This window comes from Pteropus medius, unplaced genomic scaffold, assembly GCF_902729225.1.
Source record: "Pteropus medius unplaced genomic scaffold, Ma_sr-lr_union100, whole genome shotgun sequence".
Taxonomy (NCBI): Eukaryota; Metazoa; Chordata; class Mammalia; order Chiroptera; family Pteropodidae; genus Pteropus; species Pteropus medius.
In genome coordinates, this window is record NW_024344378.1 from 18,077,575 (window position 1) to 18,103,572 (window position 25,998).

Consider the following 25,998-nt stretch of genomic DNA (forward strand, 5'->3'; position numbering starts at 1 on the left):
ACAGCCTTAGGGGTTTAACTGCTCTTAGAAGCATCTTTCTTTTCTTTATCCACTTCTATCCTTCAGTGAGTAGAAGCCATGTCCTCATCTCTCACCTTCTTGGAATACTTCATTCGTTAGAAGGAAATGCCAACTACTAAGACCCATCAGGTGCCACTAAGATGCCTCATTAAGTGTCTGGTATCCTGGGAGGGAGGGGGAAACACCTCTGCCTCCTAAGCATGTGAAGCTTCCTGAGTCAGTGCCCCACATTTGTGTCTTGTCCAAGAGCGGACACCTGTGGAGAGGTCAGGCCAGATTCGGAGGTGGGGCAAAGATCGACCTCCCTCAGGGATGCCTACCCACCTATGAGGGTGAGCATCCCTCTGGTCCTGCTGGGCTGGCGCCTGCCCAGCCAGGGCCAGAGTATGGGGGGAGATATGGAAGAAAGGGACTGGAGGAAAGGTTCTTTAAAGCAGGGGTCCCCAACCCCCAGGCCACAGACTGATACCAGTCCATGGCCTACTAGAAACTGGACAGCACAGCAGGATATGAGTGGCGAGCAAGGGAGTGAAGATTTATTTGTATTTGCAGCCACTCCCCAGCGCCAGGCAGGACTTGAGCCCAAGACCCAGGCCAAGGCCCCTGCTCTTTCTACTGGTCCCACCTTCTCAACCCAGCTCAGAGTGGCAGGAAGAACAACCTCCATGTACATGATCAGACCCTGTTGGGCTTGGCCACTTTCTTCTCTGCTCTCAGGAATAAGATAAGTCCTGAGGTCTGTTTCATGCCCTGTGCGTAATCTTCCTTACGATGCTTATCGTATTTCTGGGGCAGCGTCTGCATGGCTTTGAAGACTCCGGCAGGAGCCTGGCCTCACCGTAAATGGCTGAATTACATTTACAAGCGGCCTTTAATGCCCTGTGGTCTCGGGCTTCCTTAATGGGGATTTTCCTCCCTTTTCTCTCTCTCCCTTTTAATACGGTCACCGGTTTGGCTTTCAGAGTGCGGTTTGGATTCTTAACAGAGAAGTCAAGGCCATAGAATCCCTTCCAGATCTGCCCTCCCTCTCCCCTCCTCCTGCCCCCACTGCCTGTGCCAAAGCCCCACGAAAAGAAAACGTTGCTCCCGTCAGGATTTTAGCAGGAAGGAGAGAAGCCTTGTTGGGATTCAAAAAATCAACTGGGAAATGGCTTGTACAGAAATTCTCCTCCAACTTTGCACCAGAGTAGTCGACCCACAAGCCTTGGGGAGGGGATGGATGGCGTCCAGCGCAGAGGCCTGGTCACCTCACTTGCAGAGAGGGGCTTGAAGGGCAAGGTGGAGGTCCTGGGCCAGCTGGGGTGAAAAGCCCTCCCACCTGTCTCCCACCTCACCCATCCCCATCCCTCCCTTCTCTGAACCTTTTGCTCCTTCTGGAGCCCTTAATTGTCCTTTAACTCTTTGTTTTTTACTAGTTCTGCCTCTGCAAACGAATCAGATCCTATCTGATCTATGTATCTCTGTCTCTACCTACATATCTCGAGATATCAAACTCGGTCAGAGATTTGGCCAGCTTTGAGATGGGGCCTGTGAGGGGGACTTAATTTGTCTCCTTATCGCCCTCCTTTTTGTCCTCCAGCAGGATAAAAAAGGGCAGGAGTGCAATTTTTGGAGCATGGATCAGTCGCGTTTTCTCTCCTTTCAAAAGGAGCACATGGCAGAGCCAGCTCCGTTGGCCCTTATCCCTGCTACAGTCTTTTATTTGGTTTCCTCTGCTTCTTGGAGGAGTCCTCCAGGTTCCTGTGAGATGCTGCTTGACTGCTGGTGTCACTGGGCTTGGGGGACCTCCAGCTCCTGACGGATAACTGGCTCAGGTCGAAGGCTCAGAAACCCAGTTCCAGGGCTGCCTGTCATTTTGTCAGTCCTGAGAGCAGGTCTTCTCACACCATGTGTTTATGTTTACACACCGTCCCCATGGCTGCACACATATGCTGCTGCAACATGCAGGCAACAAAGCTGCAGGCAACCAAAAAAGGGTAGGAGGCAAAGAGGCCAGGAATACCAAATCTGTGACATCTTCCCCCAAGGAAAAGCAGCCATCTCCAATGACTTGATAAATCATGTTTTATCTCCTTTTAAAAGGAGCACGTGGCAGAGCCTATTTATCTTGATGACATTGTCCAGTCTGCACTGTATCGTCCCTCTGACGGGGAGATGGCCCCTCTGCCTGGCCTCAGAGAGAAAGGGATGAAAGAGAGCTTGAGGGGGAGTCTAGGAGAGGAAAGTGAATGGACCAGCAAGTATCTGCTAGGCATCTGCTGCATGCAAAGCCTTGTGCTGAGCAGGACGTATGGCACCACGAGGAGGAAGGGGCTGCAGACCATGGCCTCCGATTTACATCGTATGTGGAGAGATGAGAGACGTGAATGGGGAACAAGTCACACACGACATAATGAGTTAGATGGAGCAGGGCTGGTGACCAGTACCTGTGGTGACAAAGAAGTCAGAGATGGCTGGTAAGGTCATCACCTCCGCCTGCCGCAGGCTGCTTATGGGAGCAACAGGGGCTTTGCTCTGGCCACAGAGGGGCAACTTGGCCAGAGGTGCCAGGGAGTTAATGCTCTCGGAAGCTCAACGATGAGCAGACGGTTGGGGCGAATAACCGTGAGCCTCCCCACCCTTTCTTGGGATACCTCTGAGGCGGGGTCTGCATTATCCCCCAGAGTCCCCAGCAGAACTGCACGCTGGAGGCCCAGCGATTAACTGGCACTACAACACTTCCTTCCCTGCCCTGCCTGCCCCATTCCCCCACTGGTACATCGCAGAATCAACATAAAGGACTTGCACTGGACTCCATGTCTCTGGGTCTGCTTCTGGGGAAACAGCCTAAGCTAAGGCAATGTCTTTCTTTTTAGTACTTCATTTGGACCTTGACCGAGGAAACTTAAGTGGATTAACATGCAGTCTACATATTTGTTCATATGCAGTAGCGGTTATCTCAGTTAGGACTCCTTTAGTGCAAGTAATGAAAATTCATCTCCAACTAGTTTAAATAAAAAATAATTTCACTGTAGGCGTAAAAAATAAAAAAATAAGAGATTGTAAGCTGACGAGGTCCTTGCAACCTTTAAGGTCAACCAAGGGTTGCCTCGCCTAAAAAAATAAATAAAAATAAAATTAAAATAAGTTAATTTCATTGTTTTATACAAGGAAAGTACCAGGTAGACCCTGGGTTCAGGAATAGCTATCTCCAGGTACTCAAGTGATGTCAAAGGAATCGGCCCTTCATCTCTTGGCTCTGCTTTTCAATTAGTCAGGAAACATTTACTGAACACCTACCTTGTGCCAGGTGCAGCTCCTTTCTCTCCCTCGATTTCTTTCTCAGGCAAAAATAAAGACGGCCACTGGAAGCTTTAGGCTTTCATCCTGCAAGTTGCTGTGGGAGACAGTGGGCACCGGCAGAAGTGTCAGGGCTGATCCTCATCGGGTTCCCTGCCCACCTCTGTGCCAATTACTGTGACTCTGGTGGTTTTCTAGGTGGGGTTACATGGTGCCGGGGGTGTGGTTAGCTCCGTCTGAACCACGGGGACTAGGAACGGAGGAGGGAAGGTCTCCAGAAGGAAGTCAGGTGGACTTGGGCAACAGAGGTAAGCAGTGAGCAATTCACAACGTACTAGGTTCTATGAGCCTTAAGCTGAGTCAGACAGGCCCCCGGTGGAAGGGAACTCACAGATAGCTGTAACCTACAGCAGAATGTGGCAAGCGCCTTAGGAATGGACAAAGCGTGTGGATGTTCTGGAAAGACGGAGAGGAGTCCCAGCTCGGCCGATCAAGGAAGGCCTCTGAGGTGGGCATTGGCCCCAGACGCTGGCAGCCACCGGGCACAGAAATGTCAGCTGTGTTAGGCCTTGAATGTCAGACCAAGGGGTTCAGATTCTAAATTTAACTGACTATAAAAGGACTGTGCATCGATCTATTTGTTATAATTGAATTTGGCTAGCTCAGAGGAGCCTGCTAGGAAGGTCTGAGGGGCTGGCATTTCCTGTAAGTTTTGTGCGTACCTGTAGAAGGGTATACCAGTTCAGCAATGCAGTGGCCTGGATGGCTGGAGGCTGTATTCACAGAGAGGCTGGGGAACAGTCAGGCTGGGGTAGCCAGGCTACCTTGGCATTGGCCTGTACTTGCCCTGGAAATAGCCACCCACCTATACTAAGAATAGAAATACCTGCCTAGCTGGCAGGATCTAATGCCGATTTCTCAAGGAGGGTTGGGCCTTAAAACAAAATACAGCATGTAGATTGGGCCATCTTTTGTATGTATTTTTGAGGTCACTTGGGAGCCACACCCACGTCTGGGCATTAATCCTACCATTAGACACAGACAAGGTGACCTGGACAAGATGGCAGCCTCTGGGGCTCCTCATCTGCCTAAGAGGTCCTGGGCCCTCAGCCTTGGGTGCCTCCTGCCCCCTGAAAGAGGTGACTGCTCCTTTCTTGTTTCCTTGACCACAAGCAGAGGTGGTGGCACTTGGTGGCCAGCTAAGATGCTGAGAAGCCAAGGGAGAGGGGATTGAGAGGGTAAGGGTCCCAGTTCCCTCTGGCAGCTTTACCTAGTATCACCTGGCTCACGAGCATCTCTCTTCCAGGCAAAATCCTCTTCCGGAGAAGCCACATCCGGGACGTAGCTGTGAGGAGGCTGAAGCCCATCGATGAATACTGCCGGGTAAGGCTGTGTGTGGAGGTATGGGAGGGACCGCTCCATCTGCCGGAGTCTGTCCATCTGTGAAGGAAGGCTGTCTGTACGAAATCCTCTGCTGTGGTTTAGCAGAGGCGTCCCGAGTCCTGGTGTTTTCTGGTCAGGGGAGTTGGTATGGGTATCCCTCAGAGAGGGGCCACCTCATGACTGGGCTACCCTCTGGGACACGAGAGTCTCAGGCTCACAGCTGAGCCTCTTCTCCTTTCAGGATACGCCCATTACAAAACACTATTTTAAGTCACTTCCACTGCTCAGGAGGCCAGCTAGGGGACTTCTACTGAAGGGATTCTCTATATGGCATTTTGCTAGACGTGGGAGAACTGTTGCTTTGAATTCCTTTTAGGCTGTTGTTGGAATTAGTTCTGAGTTCAAGAGCACTCAAAATGCATATTTGTTTATTCATAGAAGTCTTGATAGTTACAGATGTTCACATGCACATCTTTATAGATGCCAGTGCTCACAGTACATACACACAGTGTGTGTACACATATGCATTAAAACAGGCAATGCCGGGCAGATGCGAGCGTGACAGAAACGTCATGAAACAGAGCCCATTTGTCTTTCTACTTCAATGAGAGCCTAGGACCCCTGCAATGAGAATGAGGGGCCTTGGCACAGGCAGGGCCTCTGGGTAATTTGAACCTCTTACTGGCTTCATGAACTTGGGCAAGTTATTTAACTTTGTGGAGCTTCAGTTTCTACATCTGTACCTTAGAGAGGGGAATGGTGCCTGCCCAGAAGGTACTCATGAGGACGGAATGACCAACACAGGTAAGGCAACAGCATGTAAGGTCTTGTCCAGAGGAAGTATTCAGCACGTGCTACCATTTTGGTGCTGTTACGAGCCAGAAGCAATTAATGTTAGCACTGGGCACCACTGGCTTTAACGGAGATGGAATTTCTTAGTTTAATGAAACCTACTGAGGAGAGCCAAGCGGGGTGACGTTTTGTTGTGAGCACCGGTAGGTCGGGTCCCAGGGCCCCACCTGCTGCCTCTGTGACAGAAAGTCGCTTTACCACTCTGAGCCTCAGTGTCCTCATGTGTAAAGTGGGGGTAAAAACAACTGTTTCAGAGTTCACGAAAGGGGTTGAGCAAGAGAATGTATATCACGGTGTTTGTCGCTTCTAGAATGCTCTGTCCCTACACGGAGTTGTTAGGTGTAAGGTCCTTTTCTGTGCTGATGTTTTATAATCCTGAATCACTCCGTTTGACAATAAAAGTGTTAAATGCAAATCAAGTTGCTATAACTGGCATTCCCAGGCCTGTAGGAAGACAAATGCTCCCATCTACTAATCTAAGTCTGAATTTCGTGACTCTGCTGGTTACACTGGTCACATTTTCTGCCTTAACCTAAAGGGATGCCCGACGATGACGTCCCTTAAACCAGAAGCTTCTTTTCTTCAGCTCAGTGCAGGCAGACCTCAGAGATGTTGAGGGTTCAGTTCCAGACCATCGCAATAAAGCGTGTCCTAATCTTTTTGCTGGTGAACGGTCTTGTCTTCAATTTGTAAAAAACGCAACCTCTGTGAAGCACAAGAAAAGGAGGTGCGCCCGAATTCAGTTTTCTCTTTAAAGGGCATTTGCCATTTTACGTCAAACTGATAGCCGCAGCCTGAGCTTTTATTTCTCTGTTTTCTTTTCCCAAGAATTAAATAAATGGTCAAAGCGAATGAAGGATGCAGCAAAGGGTGGAAGGAGGAATCTTCCAGCTGGGATTCATAGCTCATGTCAGCCTCGGGCTCCTTGAGCTAGTGGAGCCCAGGCATCTGCATTTGGTGTCTGTGGAAATGCCGCCTCCTGAATCATCTGGAGCGGGCAACCGATAACATCTTATCTCCTGGGATCAGGCTTTGAAGAGAACTCCTGAATCGGGATGAGATTCAGGGAGGTTGTGGGGCCTCAGGAGTGCTGCTGGTGGCTGGGGGAGCCCTTTAAGTGAGGTCTGCAAGAGGAGGGGCCTCCTAACCTGATTAGCGCAGACAAGAACGGCTCAGAGCCAGGCAACAAGGAGCAATGTCACGGGTTCACCAAGAAGCCAGACTTCTCACAGGCTGTAATTTACTCTGAGAATGGTCGGGGGTGGGAGGGCAGCAGAAGTGACCTTTAATTCTGTTAAACTAGAAAGCTCGGATCTGTGGTCTGATTGTCTGAGACCTTAGAATGACCTTGGAATGGTCATCGGGGACGAGGCGACAGCCGTCCATGGTCACTGCCACCCAGCACTGCATTTCACAGCTCTGCCACTCAATAGTTCAATCTGTGGACACTCAGAATACAGCGTTTCCCTCAATGTCACTGCCCCCACGGCTAAGTCCATGGTCAATGCCATGTGCAGTCCACTCCTTGGCCAGCCCCTTCACTTGTCTATGCCCTTTCTTGGACACACTGCTTAGAATTTCTGGGGTTTTTATTCCCAGTACCCTACGTAGGCAGCTCTGCTTTAGCTGTCTAACATCTTCTACCTTTGATCTGCTAGACAACATGGGTTTAGCGTCCAGGATTTGCTGGGGATTCAGACGCACCCAAAATTGCGAAGCTGGCTCTGCGCACAGAGCAGCCAGGTCCTCTGCCAGGACCCAGACATGGAAAGTCTGACCATGCAGGGGACCTCCCCAGACTTCAGGTTCCCTGCCCTCGCCGGCCAGAGTCCCTCCGCCTAATGGTGGTTTCACAGCCCACATCTCTGTTAATTTTAAACATATATGGAGCAGATTGGATGAGCGTCACGGAAAATTTACTGAGCGCCAGCCAGTGATTGTTTTATGTGGCACTTGAGAGCCGGGTGTCTATCAAGAGGGGTTCCAAAGGCATTTCTTTAACTCCATAAATTAATTTAATGGGCAACATGGTTATGCGGTTAATACTTAATGGTTCCGTGGCCTCAACAAGTTGAAAACTTTCATCTCACTAACAAGAGTGAGCTATGCTTTAGGGGCTCAGACTAACAATTTTATAAGTGACTCCATTTACCCTCTTCCTGCCTGTGAAATACATGTTTGCAGTATTTGTCTAAGGGATAATACAGATATGCTGGGAGAGGAGGAGGGGGCGTGAAGTGTTTGAGAATGATCAACTCCCCCTTTGCCATGTTAATTAATGGCCTTTATACAAGTCTCTGATTCCCCTTAGGTGTGACTAGAATTTTTTTGCTGCTCAAAAAGTTGATCTTGCTGCTATTCATCTGCCTTAAGCAATAGACTTGCTTTCGGGATCAATAGCTTTCTCTGGGGGAGGGAAGAGGGGTTGGCTGTAGTTAGACTGAGGGAGGGACTCCAAGCTAGTAAGGGGGTTGGCCTGGAAGGGGTAGGGATCTCACCACCCGACCCTCGGCATCTCATGGGCTCCTTCGCTTTTATTCCCATTTCCCAGATTCAAAAGCTGAGCCTATGATTTATGATGGTTCTTAGTCCCAGGTTTTCTCCCCCCCACTGTGGGAATTTTCTACCATGGCCCATCATAGGTTCTCGTTAACAAAGAGAAATATTCATGTTGCAACCAAAACAGACTCCTTCAAGTAGCACCAAGTTTCCCTGGCATGCTCGGTCCTAGGCAGGATACTAACTTTGTTCTTGTAGCCCTCATTCGGAGGGCGGGCCTAGCCAGGAGTGTTGCTGAGGCAGAGAGCCAAGACTGATCCACTCATGCCTTCCCAGTGATCTGTTTCTCTCGGAGAGTCCAGTCGGTAGACTCTCTCCATCTGCTCTGGTCCAAACAGACCAGGGAAGAGGAGTTCCCAGCCTGGGATAAAGCCAATTGTGTCTTTCTCCTTAAAGGCCCTCAGAGGAGCTGCATTGCCTATAAGAATCTCAGAGTGGCTCAGCCGGGCCCTCTGTAGGATGCTTCCAAGTGCTGATCTGGCCTCAGCTATCACCTCTCTCCTCCACGCCCTGCAGCCCAGACTGCTAGAAGTGTGGCCATTCTCTACTAGCCAGACTCCCTTAGGCTCCTGGCCCTTGGCCTGTGCTAGCCCCTTGCCTGGGGATGCATATAGTTCCCACAGCACCCTTCCCAGAAGCCACCAGATTCCCTGGGAAAAACTGACCACCCCTGCTCTTCCGCTCCCCAGAAAACTCTGTCTGTGCCTCCATACCGTACATTCATCCTCTGTAGGAGAGTGATTTCTGGGTGTCCATCTTCTGCAGACCAGGAGCTCCCGGAAAGCCACCTCCGTTATCTTTGTGTCCTCACAAACAAGCAGGAAGCCTGGGTCCACGTGGGTGTCCAGCCAGTATGTGATGACAAGATGCAAAGATCACACACAAACAGAAGAAACCTCCAAAGCCCCAGTGTTCTAGGATCACTTGTGAAATGGCTTAAATTGAAACTGCAGTTTAAATACTATTTCCATTTAAAAAGGAATTGCTGCATACATCCTTCAAAAAGAGAACCGTGTTTGAAATACTCTGCTTTATAGGAGTTTGGTGAGCCCCCAGCTTCCTAAGGTGATCTAGGAGAACAGTCTGGGCAGGATAGAGGCAGTTTCGAGGGTGAGGATGGGGGGCTGAGAGTGGGGTGCCAAATGGGCAGGACTTCAGCCCTGCACCATGCCCCCACCCACCCAGAGTCGCTAGGCTTTTACCTAAGAGATTTGATTAGAGACCAAAATGATGCAGCTAAAAAGAGGAAAATGTTCGATCCCAAGAGCTGTTTTACAACATTCAGAACTTTGCTTCTTGCCCTGGGACACACGTTCCCCAGAGCAGTGGGCTTCATGGAGGAGGGTCGTTACAAAACAGAAGGTCAGGGCACAGACTACCCAGGGCCGCCTTCCAATGCCACTTTTACTTGCAAAGACCAGGCTTGGGCCTGCTGTAGCTGGGTGGAGGTCTCAGGGACACACAATGCAGCCACCTTCTCCCTTATCTAAATCTTCACCATCTGGAACGATGACACAGCACCAAATAGTGGCCCATGTCTGGCTCCCAGTAAAAGATGCTGGGGCCCAGGAGCTGGAGACTTCAGGGCAGGTTAGAACGGGGGAAGGGGTGGGGCGCTGGAAGTACTGCCTGATGGCAAAACATGGATGGCTTGTTAGCACCTTCGCCAGTCCTAGGCCAGTCCTAGGCACTCACGGCCCTTGGCCCCTTCCCTTGCTCTGTTTTTCCAGGTCTCTGTCAGCCGTCTCTCTGACCCCCTGGCCCACAGAATGACAAGGTTGGAAGCGGACTGATGTCAGCTCAGGTCACATCCTACAGGGGCCTGTGTGCTCTAAGCAGCCCATGGGCAGCGGCCCCTCCCTATTTGCTGAGGGCTCTGAGGGCATGCTCATTCTAGCTCTTCTCCCACTTTGGAGACTTCCAGACCCTCCAACCTCACCTGAGTCAGAGCCCTATTAGAAAAGTTCAATGCAATTGATTGATAGATCTGACACCGAATTCACTGATAATGGTGCTGTTTAAGTCCTCAACTGTTAAGGCGGAAGAAACTTCAGAATGTCTCTAGCCTTGACTTGTCCCATCTGTTCCATGGGTTGTCGATAAAATTGGTTGGAAAACCAGCTCCACAGTCAGAGAGACCTGTGGATAACGGCCAGCTAGAAACAGTATAGAGTAGTAGATCCCACAGAGCATGGCACTGGACTAGATGACCTGATTCAAAATCTTGCTACTTACCAGCTCTGTGGCCTTGGAAAATTACTTAACCTCTCTGTGCTTTCTTTAGTTTTTCCTTACGTAAAGTTGGAATCATCATCATACTCATCTCTTGGATGTAATGTGATGATTAAATGAGTCCATCCCCCCAGGATGTCATTATTATTAATAAATGCTGGCCTAAACAAAGCTCTCCTGGTTTCTTTCCTGCAGGACCTCTCAGAGCCTTTGCTATGCTAATGAGCATGGTGAGCTCCAAGGCCAAGATGGGGTCTATGAGGCATTCTTTCACATAAGCCCACAGAACTTGTTTTACCTTATCAAACAGGTGTTCCAGGAGCTATAGTTTGAGATTATAGAGCTAGTCTGTTTTATCCTAGAAGAAACAGCCCAGAGAGGTGAGGTGAGCCACCCAAGGTCATGAAGGAAGTATTGGAACTAGAATTGAGATCTCCCGACTCCCCTTCCAGTGCTCTTTCTAGTATACATCATTGCTTTCGCCTACAGAATAATGACAAGACAATAGTGTAACAGTGAACATTTACTGAACGTTTGCTTGGAGCCAAGCACTGTGCTAGGCTCTTCATATTGATGATCTCACTTGACCTCCAAGCAGGTGGGTGACATAGCAAATCCATTGTACTGAGCTCAGTGAGGGCAAGTAACGCATTCAGCATCACACAGCCTGTGAATGGCAGAGCCAGGACAAACCCACGTCCGCCTGGCCTCGAGGCCCTGACCTAACCGCACCGTGGCATACAGCTTGAATTTCCAATGGCAGGGTTTTAGGCCTGAACCAGGGGTGGTGCCCCAGAAAAACACATGTATTGCATCCCCTCCCCCCCCCACCGCCCCCACCCTGCTCCTCTCAGAATGGCTAGGTGTGGGGGTTCCCGGCTCTGGCAGTTATCCTCAGCCGAGGCCTCTGGGACTGACTGCTCAGCACCCGGCTCTCCTGCCAAATGATTTTGGCCAGAACTGGGATTTGCGGCGGCTCTGATGGAAGCTGCTCTGAGCTGAGAGCCTCTTGTCAGCCTGAAATCAGGACGAGCCCTCAATGCGGCATCCCTCAGGCTCCCTGTTAAATAAAGATGCCACAGTGGTTCGACCCAAAGGCCCCTTTGTCTGAAGCCTTCACAGCCCACACGTCCTCTGCCCCTGGAATGCCAGTCTTTGAAGAGCCCCTGTGTTCAACCGCTGGTGCCTGTGAGCTGTGGCCCAGCCTGGGTCTGTGCCTGGGTGGGTGGCGGCACACTGAGCCGGGAGGCTGCTAGTGCTCCAGGCCGGCTGGAGACCTGCCCTTCCTCCCTTCTCTGTCTCCTTCAGGGTGGTCACTCTGGGAGTGACGCTGCACACAGCCTGGGTCCCTCTGGTAATGGGTTCGTCCTGCCTCCAGCCAGAAGTACTTGCTCTGCACATGCCTGATTTCCACTTCTCTCTCTGTCTCGCTCTGCCATCTCTCTATCTCTCGATCTCCATTTCTCTGTATATCTGTCTCTGTCTCCGTCTTTCTCTTTAACTCTCTCTCTCTCTCTCTCTCCCTCCCTGCATCTCTCTGTCTGTTGGTCTCTCTCTCTCTCTATCCCCACCTTCACTATGTCTGTCTCTCTGTGTCTCTTTTCCACTTTTCTTCCTCGTTTTTTCCCCCCTTTTCCTTCTACCCTTCCTGGGGAAGAAAACTACATACTATGTGTGTTAAATGAAAACTTGAACACTGTGGGGGCAAATGCCACCCACCCTACCTTCTGAGCACAGGGCTTCATTCTGCCACTTACCTTAGTTGTGATTCACCCCCAACAGCTTCAGTGTCCCCGTCATTAACAGAGGCAACAATGTCCGCCTCCAGGACAAAAATGGGTTGACACATCATCAGATGTGCTCTTGCAAGGGCAGGGGCTGTGTAACACTAGGGCACAGCCCCATGTCAGGCACACACTGAAAAGCCCTCATTGTTTGTCGGATAAGTGGAGAGTCAGGGGTCCTCGGACAGTGACTGACACGTGTTAGTTATGCATTAAATGTTAATTTTCCTCTTCTATTTCCTGGCAATTCATGTGGATGTAATCTGTTAGAGACCCTTGGAAAGCCATGGGCTCTAGAAGCAGCAGCTCAGAGGTACATAATATTGCCTTATCAGCTACGGTAGGATCTTGTCTCATCTTGCCCAGGTGTGGGTTTGGCACAGAGAAGGGACATTGTGGTACGATGCCTAGTGATTGATGCCGTACTTGCATTGTTACCTGACCAGCTCAGAGAAGAATTAAACTATCGCTTCCCTCTTCCTCAACAGGCAGGCCAAATGACCTCCCTGAGCCTCCATCCCCAAATTTGTAACATACGGATGAGACCTGCCCACATGATCTCATCGCGAGAGTTCCCAGGGTCCACACACGTGGAGGCCCCAGCACTTGACACGGGGTTGCTGCTAGATTGGGTCATTGCACCTGAAGCAGCCCTGGTGGATGAGGCTGGGGTGGCTCAGGCTCGTGACAGGCTCCTTTTCGACCGACCACTTTCTCAGCAAGCAGCTCCTCATGCTCCCAGAGTCCGGGGTTTTCCTCTTCTTTCTCCTGGCTCCGGCCCAGAGTTCCCTTGGCCCTGTCCCTCAGCCGTGCCTTGGTGGTGAACTCTCCTGTCTGTTTGGACCAAAGGATCATCCCAGTGTTTTCTCTCCATACTGAATTGAGGGGCCCAGGAAGCAGGACTCCACCTGGCCTCACCCTATACCCCCAACACCTTCATGTTGGACTGGGCCAGGCCAGGGGTCCTTTGTGTCCCAGGCTACGAGGTGTGGAGTTTGTGCTGGTGGGCAGCAGGAACTCGGACCATCGTCGGACCCTGATCCCTCACTTTCCAGCAGCAGACTCTCAGTCCTCCCTGGACAACAAGCTCATAGCTGGCCCATCCTCATCCCTGGGCTATTATCCCCCGTAAGACTAGCATACCTCTCTGCCTGTCCCAATCCTGCAAACCTAGCTTATGCTCACTCTTCCAAGAAGCCTTTCTATACCCTTCAGTTTCTACGGCTTCTCCAGGCATCCTCAGCGTAGCCTAAATAAGACCCTGCTAGATCGGGCTCTTACCCGCTCTCCTTTGATCGGTGCTCTCAGGCCACCCTGACCTCATTCAGCTCCTGGAACCACCATGCTTGATCTCCCCGCCTACCTTGACCAGTTAGTTCCCACCCATCCTTCAGAACTCAGTTTCAGAGACTCTTTCTAAAAACTCCCTCCCTTTTAAACTTCCTAGGTCCTATCAGACTCCATGGTAGCACCCTGTTGTCCTTGGTGAAATTATAAACTTGTTAAATGGTTAACTTTTTGTTAAATAGTCAGTGTTTAGGGACTGTGGGTATCTGATGAAGCTGGCGTGGCTAGTCGGAGACCAGGCTGGTGGGATAAGACCTTGGATTGTCAGTCCAAAGATGTTGGACTTAGTCCGGGAGTAGGAGGGAATTCTTTCAGGAGTCATACGGAATGAGTAGTTCCTGGGGGCTCTGAGACCTAGGGTTCAACGATCATTGTTTTTTGTTTGACTGGCTGGTCGTTTAGTTGGGCGACTGGCTAGTTGGATGGTTGATCGGTTGGCTGTTTGGTTGGCTGGTTGGTTGGTTGAGCTGTTAGATGGCTGGTTGATAGGTTGATTGGTTGACTGATTAGGTATTTTTATTTGTTGACTGGTTGGTTAGTGATTAATTAGCTGGTTGATTGATAAGATGAATGGAAAGATAGAAGGATGGATGATAGCTGGCTGGCTGGATGGATAGATGGCTGGATGGTTGTTTTATTAGCTGACTGGTTAATTCATCGATTATCTTGTTGGGTAGGTGGGTGACTAGTTAACTGTCTTCCACAGCAGAGTTTTTGAGCTTCCCCCATCACTCTTGACCCAAGTTGGTCCTGCTTTTGGTTTTCCTGGTCCCAGTTTCATCAGGCTTACTGCTCTCTCCTTCTATCTTTCCACAGGCGCTTGTCCGGCTGCCTCCTCACATTTCCCAGTGTGATGAAGTCTTTCGGTTCTTTGAGGCCCGACCAGAGGATGTCAACCCCCCAAAAGAGTAAGTGGCAGCTCCAGCCTCTCCCATGTGTTTGGGGGGGGTGTGGACTAGAGCTGCAGCCAGCCTGGAGGTCAGGATGTGGGCACACAAGGAGAGGAGAGCTGCCGAGGCCAACCAGGCTAAGGAAAAATGGGCCAAAGGAACGAGCCGTTTCCCAGACTCCTATTGCCAAAGCTTGCTCCCCACTTCCCTTTACCCTGAGGTTGGCAAGTGAGGGCGTCTCTGCATCTGGGGAGCAGGTTTTTCTGCACACTCTTTCTAGCTCACAGGTTATTGTAAAGAGCAGACGAGATGTAATGGCCATGCCGTTCAGACACCCAGGATAGCAGTCATTGCCCTTAGTTGTTGATGCTACCAAGCTCCCAGCTGAAATGCAGGCCTAGGGGACCCTGGACTGCTCAGGCTTGACACCTGCTGAATTACTCAGCAGTCCCAGGCTGCTACAACAGATGTTATAGCCATTGTCAAAAATAACAATGAATGTACCTAGAGTGTTTACCAAATGTCTTTTACCTGTGGCATTTTATGATGGACGTTAGTAGCCCTGTTTATAGAGAAGGAAACAGGTCCAGTGAAGTTAGGTGATTTTCCCGAAGTTATACAGCTGGTTGGATATGTGACAGATGTCAAACTTGGACCCAAATTTCCGATTCCAGTTGCCCAGGGCTGGCTGCTGTTTCTATGTTTGGAGAGAAATAAGGAACCAAGTAGGTCTTTCTCTCTCTGGAAGCAGGATACTCTGGGCCTGGTGGTCAAGATGGCCCACCAGTCATGCTGGCTTCTCACACACGTGACCAGTCCCCATCCTGATGGCCTCTGTCTCTTGCTCAGAACATTTCTGTCACCTACACACCCCAGAGTAGGTTCTCAATGGAGAGATAATCCTGTTTCCACTCAGGAGCTGATGAGCAGGAGGCAGCAGGGGAGGAGGGTTAGGTAGGGGAGAGGACTTGAAGGGGATGGTAATTGATCGCTTCACTCCAGACCTCTGCTGCCCTGAAATCTTAAAGTGCCGGGGTGGGTGAGAGAGAGGCAGCCAGGATGGATCCCACAGAGGGAAGGGAAAGAACAGAACAGAGGAATTGTCTGGGACAGGTAGGGAGAGGCAGGGGGCCATCTGGGGATGGGGAGGAGAAAGCCCAAAGACAAGGGTGTGTGTCACACAGCTCCAGGGGCATCGCTCATATAGCACGTTCCGTGAATGGTGCCCACGGAGGTAGTAAGTGCACAGCCAGCACACCCACACATGGCAGTCCTGCCTACAAGGGGCCCTTCTCTTTCCACCCGTGCTGTAAGGCTAAGCCTAAAATGGCCTGGGCCCTTCGAGGGAAGAAAAAGTCTCACCCGGCTCTGAGGCTCACCTGGCCTAAACAAAGGCCACCTCCCTTACTGGCTGCCACAAGCTTAAGAAACAAGCAAAGAAACTCATCAGTAACTTAGTGCACAGTGTGTAGTAGTTGAGAACCACTGCGTGTAGGATGCTGAGTCTCGAGTTCATAGCCCAGCTCTGTTGCTTACTTGTCATACGACTTCAAAGCAGATCACTCCCTAAGCCTCTCTTCTCACCTGTACAAAAGGATAGGGATTAATCCCTGCTTTTGCTACCTCCAAGGATTGTGTACGAAACGCAGATGACATGAGGGTTGGGCAAGAGCTTGGCAAATGTCAAAACGTTACAAATATGTGTTCTCACGAAAGGGGGAAGCATCGCTCTCCCTGTCCCTACTGTGTGCCAAGCTCGTGAGAGAGTTTGCACCAGGAGTGCTACATCCTTACCCCCACGTTACAGATGAGGAAACTGAGGCTCACAGCTGGAGCTGGGACTTGAACCCACAATTTGCTGGTGCCGAACAGAGGCCCATGTTCTTTCCACTCCTCCCACCTGCCTCACTGGTTCGGGAAGCAGTCAAGGCCAGACTGTGGCCCTGATGCCTCTCGGTGTGTCCTCTCTGTTCTCCTTCTCTGTGCTCTCCTGCCCGTCTTTCCTCACCCTCTCAGGGCAGAGGAAGGCTCTTGAGACTGGCAGCAGTGTCCCTAGGTCCACACCCACCTCTGCCACTTCCCAGCTGGGATGGCCTCCTAAAGCCTTTCATTCTCCTTCTTCTGTATGGAGAGAGATGTCCCTTTCCAGGAGGGCTGTCGTTACAGGCACATGTGATCTTGTGCCCACAGGAAGGAGAGGGATCATGGCCAGTGGGTGAAGTAGCAGGTGTATTGCCACAAAATCAACTGACCCTGCCCCTTTGATTTGTGCCTTTAAACCTCGTTCTCTGACAGGCAGCTAAATAAATTGGTCCTATTTCACCCGTCAACCTGCACACTATTGGGCAACAAGTTAGCTTTTGCCCATCTCCAGAAGGCCACCCAGGAATGATGGAAACCAGGCCCAGGGAGACAGTCGTGGGTTGGCGATGCAGCAGGCACGCCTTTGTGGGGCCAGGCTCTGGGATCTCTGACCATTGCTCAACCTCTCTGCCTTTCTGTTTCCCATCCTTAAAACGAGATAATGAGGAACTCATGGAGTGGTCAAGAGGGCTTACGGAGGTAACGTGTACCTGGCCAGATGCCATTGGCACGTAGGAAGCACTCAACAGTTTTGTTCATGGAAGGTGGTGGAACAGGATGGAATGTGGCTCAGTGCACGCTCCACTCCTGCCGACCACAGGAAGCGGTTGCCTTCCAAGTCACCATGGCAACGGGGTTATCTGCCTTCTTCTTGAGGTGATATCAGTCGTTTGGGCCCATTTACAACTGGTCTGGCAAGAGATGGCCTGAGGACAGGAATCCCTTCGGCACAGGCCTGAGGCTCAGGAAGCAGGGCCAGCTGTGGCCAGAGAGTTCTGAAGGGCTTCTCCTCTCCTGGCCCTGCTCAGCCTCCACAACCTGCCAGGAGAGACCTGTGTTCCACTGTAGAATGTGCTCGCCATAAGAGCCCAGATCAGTGGGTGACCCTGGGCTGACAGGCTGCTGATCTATCGGCCTAGCGTCTACATCCCTCCTTCTCAGAGCTGCTTACACCGTTCCAGGCTATTGTAGGTCTCCCCGCCTCCATCCTGAAACATAAACACAGGATCAAGTAACTGTATTTTGACTCTGGGGCGACTGTGGAGTGGCTTATCAAATTATCAAAGCCTGTGGATTTAATTGGAATTTTGCAGATAACCCGGGGCCTCTTTCAAGTGCTTCTGGCAGGGGCCTTGAGCATTAGGGGTGGGAGGGAGAGACTGTTCCTTTCCATCTTGCAGGGAAGGCAAGGCCTGCGACAGCCCAGGCTTGGTGGGGGAGGTGGGCGGCAGCCAGTGGGCAGCAGGCCCTCTGCCCTCGCTTGCTTTGATCCCAGCCTCCCGACGGCTGGTGGTTGCTCTTCCAGACCACCGCCCCCAACCCATCCCAGAAAGAACGTTCTTTACAGACACCTTTGGTGAGCCCGCCATGGAGCAGCCGTGGTGGTTTCGACTCCTCGTGCTGCTGCCCTAGGAAGGTTGCTCGTGGCCCTTCCTGTCCTTCCCTCCTGTAACTGCTAACGCTCGCCGACCTGTATCGCTGCTGTATGTGAGCAATGCTAAGGTCTTCTGGGGCCCCTGGCTCAGGACCCAAACCTAGCATTATTCTAGAGTCACCTCTTTCTTCCACGCCCCTCCATCCAACTCATCAGCCCACCCTGTGGGCGCTACCATCAGAATTCTAACCACTTCTCACCATCCCCCTCGCTGTGACCCCCGGCCAAGCCCTTATCATCCGTCACCTGGATTCTGGCCTCCTGACTGGCGTCCCTACTTCTGCCCTTGCTCTCTATGGTCTATTTTCAACACAGCGGAAGGAATGATCATTTTAAAATACTCGTCAGATCATGTCACTCCTTTGCTCAAAATCCTCCATGCTTCCCATGTCACTCAGTGTCAAGGCCTACTCGGCCTGCCTCCTCCCCTCCCCTCTGGGAGCACCTGCTACTTACCCCCCATTTCTCTGCTCCAGCCACACTAGCCAGATTGCTGCTCCTCATACCTGCCAGACATGCCCGCGCCTCAGGGCCTTTGCACTGGCCCTTCCCTCCACCTGGAACACCCAGCCCCTCCCCAGGAGAGCCCCCTGGCCCACTCCCATCCTTCCTTTCAATCTTCACCTGGAATAGCTGCCCAGTGTGGCTGTCCTGGGCTCCCTGCTTAAAACTCCCCAGCACCTGCTGTCCCCTACCTGGCTTCATCTTTCTTCATAGAACTTATTACTTCCTCGCTGGTGACCTGTTCACTCATGACTCCAGGAATATAGGCTCCAGGAGAACAGGAACTTATACCTGTTCTGTTCATGTTCTATCCCTAGCGCCCTGAGCAGGTGCTCAGGAGATCTCTGCTGGATGAATGACTGATGTCATTCAGGCTTCATGATAGTCGTGCATTGTTGGTGGACTGTGGTGTGATTTTACAGAGCAGATCAAGGCTCAGAGCTCAAGTAGCTCACTTGGCAAGTGGCAGGGCCAGGATCCAAATCTGGGCAGGCTGGTGAGTAAGATAAGATGCTTCTCAGCCTATCCTGCGTGGATCTGGGGCAACCATGTGTCTGCCTTGGGGTAGAGAGGGCCCTAGTCATCAAATCCTGTAGGAGGGAGATAGACAACCCTGGAGCTTGAGGGAATTTAGTACAGGACAAATCCTGAGTGGTCCTGGGTGTTATTCTGATAAGCATATAAGCCTGGCTTGGCAGAAGCCACATCCAGCACCCCTGCAGTGCCTAGAGGTGACCCCCAGCTGTGCAGTTGGCCCACCTGCCTGGCACAGCATCCTGGGGCCACCTGTGCTGCTTCAGCTCTCCCTAGCTTTGCAGTGTTTGACACCTGAGAACCGCCTGCTGTGCCACTGGGCTAGGGAGCCAGGTGTCACTTAGCCTGGCTTCTACAGGCACAAGAGCCCCCAAGCAGCGGGTGCCTCTGCTCTGACTCCCACATGGTGTCCCAGATGGCAGACAGAGCTAAGTCAGACGCAGGCTGGTTTGGCAAGACTCACAACCTAGTCAACCACATGACCCAGCAAATACCTCTTTTGGTTCAAGTTTAAATTCGCATCCCATTGAAACAGTGAACTTAAAGGTTCTTGAAAGTGTCTACAGACATGCCACCCTGAACAAGCCCGATCTCATCTGATCTCAGAAGCTAAGCAAGGTCAGGCCTGGTTAGTACTTGGATGGGAGACCACCTAGGAAGACCAGGTGCTGTCAGCATCAAAAAAAAACAAAAAATAAGGTCCTTGCAATCTTGGTTATGAGGTCAACCAAGGAATGCCTCGCCTAAAAAAAAAAAAAAGTACCTGTGTGAGCTCTGTCCTCAGACCCGCTGCCCCTGCCCCAGGTGATAACATTCCTCTTGGGAAAGGCCAGGTCATCAGGAAGAGGTCCAGCCCCATGAGGCCCACAAGGGCCTGTGACTCACCTCTCCATCTCTCCAGCCGCCTGGCCCACTGACCACCCTTTCGTTCTTAGGCCTGTCACAGGAATGCCGCCTGCTATCCTCAGCCTCCAAGCACATGCCCTGCGGTTCCCTCTACCCGAGTACTCTCCCCTCTGTCCCCTCTCCCCACCCACACAGAGACTGAGTCCTACTCAGCCTTCAGGCTTTTCCAGAAGGCCCTCCCTAAAGCCCACAGCCCGGCTGCCTCAGGAGTGGCACTGACTCACCACACTGGTCTGTTTGGAGGGGACCTGGTGTCTGTAAGTGCTGAGTGAACCAAAACAAAGCCAGGGTCCGTTAGCAAGATTGAAAGTTCAACTGCCCACTGTTAAGGGAGTAAAGAGCACTCTCGACCCCTCTGGAGTTAGGTGGGCTGGACTCAGAGAGCGGCATTGCCCCTTCCCTCTCTCTGCCTCAGTTTCCTTATCTGTAGAGTGGGAGTAAAGTGGCCGCCTCTAAGGGCTGTTGTGAGTATGACGCCTTAGCACACACCTTAACAGACCTGGCACACGGGCAGCCCTACTTAAGGCCAGCGCCTGCTGTCATCCGTGGGCAGCCCTGGGCGGGGAGGGCACAGCAGTGTGAGGCTCCGCGTCATCTCCCTGCTCACCCCCACCTCGTCTGCCACTCACAGCCACAGGGCCGGGGCTGCGGCCTCCTTTCCACACCTGACCATTGTTGTCTCTCTGCTCTTAGCCTGAGCCCTTGGGCAGAATGGGCACGACGCGTTTGGCCCCTCATGTCACAGAGGGGAAATCTGAGGCCCGAGCCAGGCTGGTGTGCCCCCTTCTCATCACACGCTTAGCACCCTGCTTGTTGACCTGCTGCCAGCCTCCTGGCACAACAGCACCAGTGGCACATAGTGGGCTCACGCAATGGGTCACCTGCTCCCTGCCACCCTTCTTGGTTCTAGGCCTGGGCCTGTCTCCTGAGCTCATTTCTTCCCACTGAAGCCAGCCGGGATCCTGGTCGAATTCTTGAAGTTGCATGGGAGGAGCAGAGCCTTGCTGGACAGGTTCTTGCTCTTCAGCCCTAGGGCCCCAGAACCGCCCCCTTGTGGCCTAGAACAATGGTTCAGTGTTTGGAGGGACCTGGGGTGAGAGGCAAATGGGCCCACAGCCAGGTCAGAGTCGTCTCTGCCGTCCTGCCCAGAGAGCCAGCGGCCTTTTGGCCCAGGGGTCTACCCTCAACACCCCTGCCACCTGCTGTGTTCATGGGACGCCCCGGCAGGCCAACAGAAAAGGAGGGGGGGCTGTCATACCTGGCCGGGGCAGAGCACCGGGTTTGGGCCTGGGCCAGGGGCTTGTTAAGGTGGCACTGACTTGGAGGGCACGAAGTGAGGCATTTAGGGACAGAGGACCAGAGCAGAGGGCAGCAGGCAGCTGCTCTGGGCCTGGGGTATGCACAAGGTCAGCCCCAAGAAAGGGCATTCCTCTTCAGGGTCTCCCCAGCCTCCCTCCCCATTTATATTCTGGAAAGGGATTGAGGCTGTGGCTACCCTCCCCTGGGGAAGGCAAAATCCGGGAGGACAGAGGGGACCTTGCTAGCCTTGCTTTAGGACTTAGCAAGAAGACAGAGGCAGTGTGACGACAGTGCAGTCAGGATGGCCCTGAGAATTTGGGGAGACTCCTCCAGGATCCCCCACATCCTCAGTCTGACCAGAATCCAGGTCAGGCCTGCTCAGGAGTCTGACTCCAGATGTCAGGATCCAGGCTTCCGGGCTGACAGCCGCGTGACTTTGGGTTGACGAAGGAGCCTTTCCTTCTCTGTATTCACACCTACCTGCCTGGGTGCCAAAGAGCATTACATGAGATGATGTGTAGAGCACATAGTAGGTGCTGAATCAAGTTACCCTCTTCTTTTCCTTCCTCTTCTCTGAGAGGCAAATGAAAGGTCCTGGGAAGAGCACTGGAGAGAGAGTCTCTGATGCAATCTTCCTTCACTCAGCACGTATTCACTGAGCACCTACTATGTGCCAGGGACTGGGTCGGCTAATGAACTCAAGGCTACCACTAGGCTGAAATTTTGAATTGAATTAAACTAACTCCAGAGACCACAATTAGAACACCCAGCTCTGCTGGTGGCCTTGAATGAATCCCTTCACCTCTAAAAATCTGTTTCCCCATCTGTGAAAGGGACCGACGGTACCTATGTGGCAGGAGAGTCGTGAGGTCGAGGGCCATGGACTTGGGTCCAGATGAAGACAGGAGCTGGCCTGAGCCTTCCTGAGCCTGTCTCAGCTATGGGAGTTCTCGCCAGGGTCAGTGTGGCACTACCGGGCACCCCACTGGCTCTTGGGAACTTCGAGGCATCCGTGTTCCTGCCCCCCTTCCCATGCTTTGCTGAGTCCTAGTCAGACAGCTCTCCATACCCAGCAGTCCTGGCCACCACCTGCCCAGCCAGGGACGTGTCCCACACTGTCCTTCCAGGCCCTCTGCCACTGGCAGCCGCATAAATAGCCTCTTTATGCTGATGGGCAAGAGAGTCAGCTAGATATAGGAACTGTGGGTTGACAAGGGGCTGGGAGCTGGAACGGCATAAAACTTTATGTAAGACCACCGTTCCCACCCCCTGCCATGGCCCCCTTTAACCTGGGTGGGCAGGTGGGAGGAAGGTGCCCACAGGAAGCTGTGTCCGACCCACCTGAAAGGGGTGTCAGCTGCAGGGAACAGGAACTTCTGAAGGCCTGGCTGTTGTGCTGGGTGAGCAAGCTGGAGGGAGGCCGCCTCTAACTTGCCCATCTGGTCCCCGCTCATAGAGGACAGCCCTGGGAGGGTTGCATCGAGGAAGAGAGAATTGCTTTGTTTTCAGGGCTGGCAAAGAATCTTCAGCTCTCTCAAGCAGGGGTGGAAGGGAGGAGCTGGGGTAGGGAAGGGTATCGTGGTACGAGGGTGGGGGGTGGCCTGGGTACCCCGTTATTTTCTCAGGTTTGTGCTTTCTGTGTTCCTGTGTTTCCTCAGCCCTGGGAAGAGGGTCATGGTACCCAAGGTCCCCACATGCCCACTCCCTTGCTTCAAAGGCCATGGAAGCCTTTAGAGGCACCAGCTAGAGGCGTGAGCCCCCCCAAGAGCCCCTGTAATTAGTTCCCGCACCCTGTAATTACCACCTCTCCATTGTAACCAGTCCCTGGTTGCTACCTCCCCACAGAGAGGCACGGGACCTGTGGGAGTGGACACAGCTCAGCCCTGCCTGTGGGGACAGACAGACAGCTCAGGCGGGGCCTGGCTCTCTGCTGGGGTGGCACCCTGCTGCTCTGGTTAGCGCCTTAGTTCCTTCTCTACCTGGTGCGTGGCCTGGGAAGTATTTGAACTCCCAAGGCTGCAGATTCTTCACCTATGTAACGGGGCTTATAACAGCGGCTGATCCAATGGAGGGCCACGGCAGCAGGCCAGCCCGGCCAGGTGGTCAGAGAGGCTTTCCTGAAAAGGCAGCATTCAAGCTGAGAGTGAGGTGGGAGCCAACCCCTGAAGGGAAGTGGGAGGGGAGGGCAGTCATGTCAGAGAGGGTCCCTGAGACTGTGGCAGTTTCCAAGAATTGAAAGAAATTCTCCTTCTGGAGAGGGAGAGGATTGACTTGGGTTTGAGCCCAGAGGAATGGGTCTGGGGCATCCAGTGACTTTGAATGGTCGTTAACCCTTTCTACACTTCAGCATCAGGTGAGGGAGAAGAATTTGGGTTGGCGGGGAGGGGGGTTCTTTCCTGGTTCTGACATTCAGTGATCTTATCAGAACCAGCTGGCATTGCAATGGTCCAGGCATGTAACAACCAGGGTCTGGAGTAGAGACTGATGGCTGTAGGAACAGAAGACATTCATAGCAAGTCAGATGTGGAAGAGACAAGCATTCTGGAGATCATATGACTCCTTCCCCTTCCCAGGACCTATGAGTTGAGTCTTAAGGTTGATTGAAGTTTAGGCACCTTGTAACTTCAAGTGCCTTAGTTAATGGGATCTGTGTGTATCTGGCTCCACCTCGTGGCAATTTTGGACATTACAGCTGCCAGCACCCTGGCAGGCGCCTGCAGACTGGGCGAATAATGCTAGAAGCTGTGCTGGGTCCTTGAGCATGTTCTATCTTATTCAGCTATCAGTACAGTCTGTGAGGTTAATGCCTCCTCTTTGCAGTTGAGGAATTTTGGGCTTAAATCGGTTGAGTTACCTCTCAGCTTAGTAAGTGTTGGAGGCTGGATTCAATTCCTTCCAACTCCAGGTCTACGCCACAGCTGACCACATGGGGGCGTGATGAAGAGAAGCACCAGGGCCATGGCCAGGGCAACTTGCTCCCAAATGCAAGATGGGAGGGAGCCTTCATCTGCCCAAAGGGCAGAATAATTGAATCAGGACCCCATTGTTGCTATGGTCATGGGGTAGGGGCGGCTGATGGTACCGTCGAGGGCACTTTCCACATGTGGGGATTCTTAAGGGGAATCCAGGCTTCTCATGGGGCTTCATCGCCGAGAAGGCTCAAGAGCCCCAGAGTCAGCTCAGGGAGCACTCACTGGCGGCGTCAGACCTCTGAGGACGTGTGCTGTCTTACTTCCCCAAAAAGATGGACACAGCGAGGATGGTTCTGGACACATCTAAAAGTGCAGGTCTCCCTTTCCCCAACCAGACTGAGACCCGACCTTGGCCTGGGGTCCAGCTGTGACCCCAGCCCCAGACCAAGCCCTTAAGCTCCCCCCTCCTTCCCCAACACAGGCACAAGGGCAATCTCCTGTCACCCTCACTGCACCCCCAGCCCGAGGCTCTTGCTGTCGGAGGCTGGCACGCTCCTCCCCTCTGCTTCTGTCTGAGGAAATGTATGTCAACAGGGCTCAGTTCTTTCCCCAGCCGTGTGCGGCTCTGATTTCTAGACCTTCCAGTAGTTCCAGCTGCTTGACCCTTCACAGATTGCCTAATGGCCTGGCCTCCTCGGTGTAGCTCTCACCATGGATTAGGGGCCCGGGGCTGAGGGATGAGGGTATCCATTTCAGTGGGCACTTTCCATACCTATTGATTCCAGTAGCCCACTGGGTGCTCACCTTGAACTTCATCCCCACCCCCAGGAAGTATGTACACAATGTGGCTCCACAGGCTACACCAACTTCAGTGCTCACTTTCCACTGAGCATCTCGAAAGGCCAGTGCACGGGCAACGGACCTGGGGCCTGAACTGCAGGATGCCTGACTTCCTACCGGGGCAAGTTTCAGGCGGCCCACGTGTTCGACAGAAAGCAATTTACATGTTTTCGCTCATTTAATTTTTGTAACCATCCATGAGGTGGGTACAGTTATTTCCCCAAAATTACAGATAAAGCCACTCGGGCATAGAGATGTCACGTGACTTGCAAAGCTGATAAATGGCAGAGATGGTTAGAACCTAGGCAGTCTAGTGTGAGAGCCTGGCTTTTACCTGTCCTGTCCCTCAATAATAAAGCTGGTCAGGTATTTAGCACGCTGCCTGGCACGTGCTCATAATAAGTGAGACCTGTGATTACTGTTGCTATTGTGGAGGGCTAATATGTGCTGGAGGAGAAGCCAGAGGCCAGGGTAACCAATGCTCACACAACACCCGCTGAGCAGCCTGCAGCTACTTGGGTTTGCAGTGTCTGCAGCCATCGAGTCAGCCTCTCCCATCCTGGCTGTGTCCCACAGAGAGACAGGAGGGGAAGACTGCCCCCAGCCCCAGCCTTCAGAGCCTAATGTTCCCGACATCCTCCGGCCCAGCCCTCAGGTTGCACTGACGGCTTCTGCAGCCCAGAGTGGGGACGTGACTTGCCTGAGGTCACCCAGAGAAACTGGACTCACATCAGGTTTTTTTGACTCAAAGTCCAGTACTCTTTCCGGCTCTCAGAAACCTTCCCAGTGGATTTACAGAGCATTCCCCAGGCTTGGAGCATCCCGAATGCTGGTGAATGGAGGTGGGGGGAGAGTCGAATCCTCATGAGACTTGAAAAGCAGCCTGGCTGACGGACAGGGAGGAGGGGCCAGCTGCTCTAACTGGCAGGGAGGTGGGAGCTGGGCTGCGGTCAGGTCTGATTTAATTAGGTAGAGTAGAGGCAGGCTCCTGATTAGAGAAGGCTGTGCCTGCCAAGCCAGAGAATTAAAGGTTAGTAACTAGGAGTGCCCAACCCCCACCCCGCCTGGGAAAGAGCAACTGCGAGCCTGTCTCGCGTGGCCAGAGACACGGGGAGACCTGCTATGCTGCAGGCAGCCAC

General features: G+C 52.4%; 1 protein-coding gene and 1 pseudogene across 4 annotated transcripts in view; both read left to right on the plus strand.

The window, feature by feature from the left end:
* SH3PXD2A (SH3 and PX domains 2A) overlaps nt 1-25,998 on the plus strand; it is a 220,628-nt gene that overhangs the window by 96,134 nt on the left and 98,496 nt on the right. For all 4 annotated transcript variants that reach the window (XM_039871290.1, XM_039871294.1, XM_039871291.1 and 1 more), the window contains 2 exons: nt 4,607-4,683; nt 14,274-14,365. In XM_039871290.1, the coding sequence (XP_039727224.1) occupies nt 4,607-4,683; nt 14,274-14,365 (169 nt within the window). The remainder of the gene's footprint in view (nt 1-4,606; nt 4,684-14,273; nt 14,366-25,998) is intronic.
* Nucleotides 19,461-19,579, plus strand: LOC120610043 (uncharacterized; annotated as a pseudogene).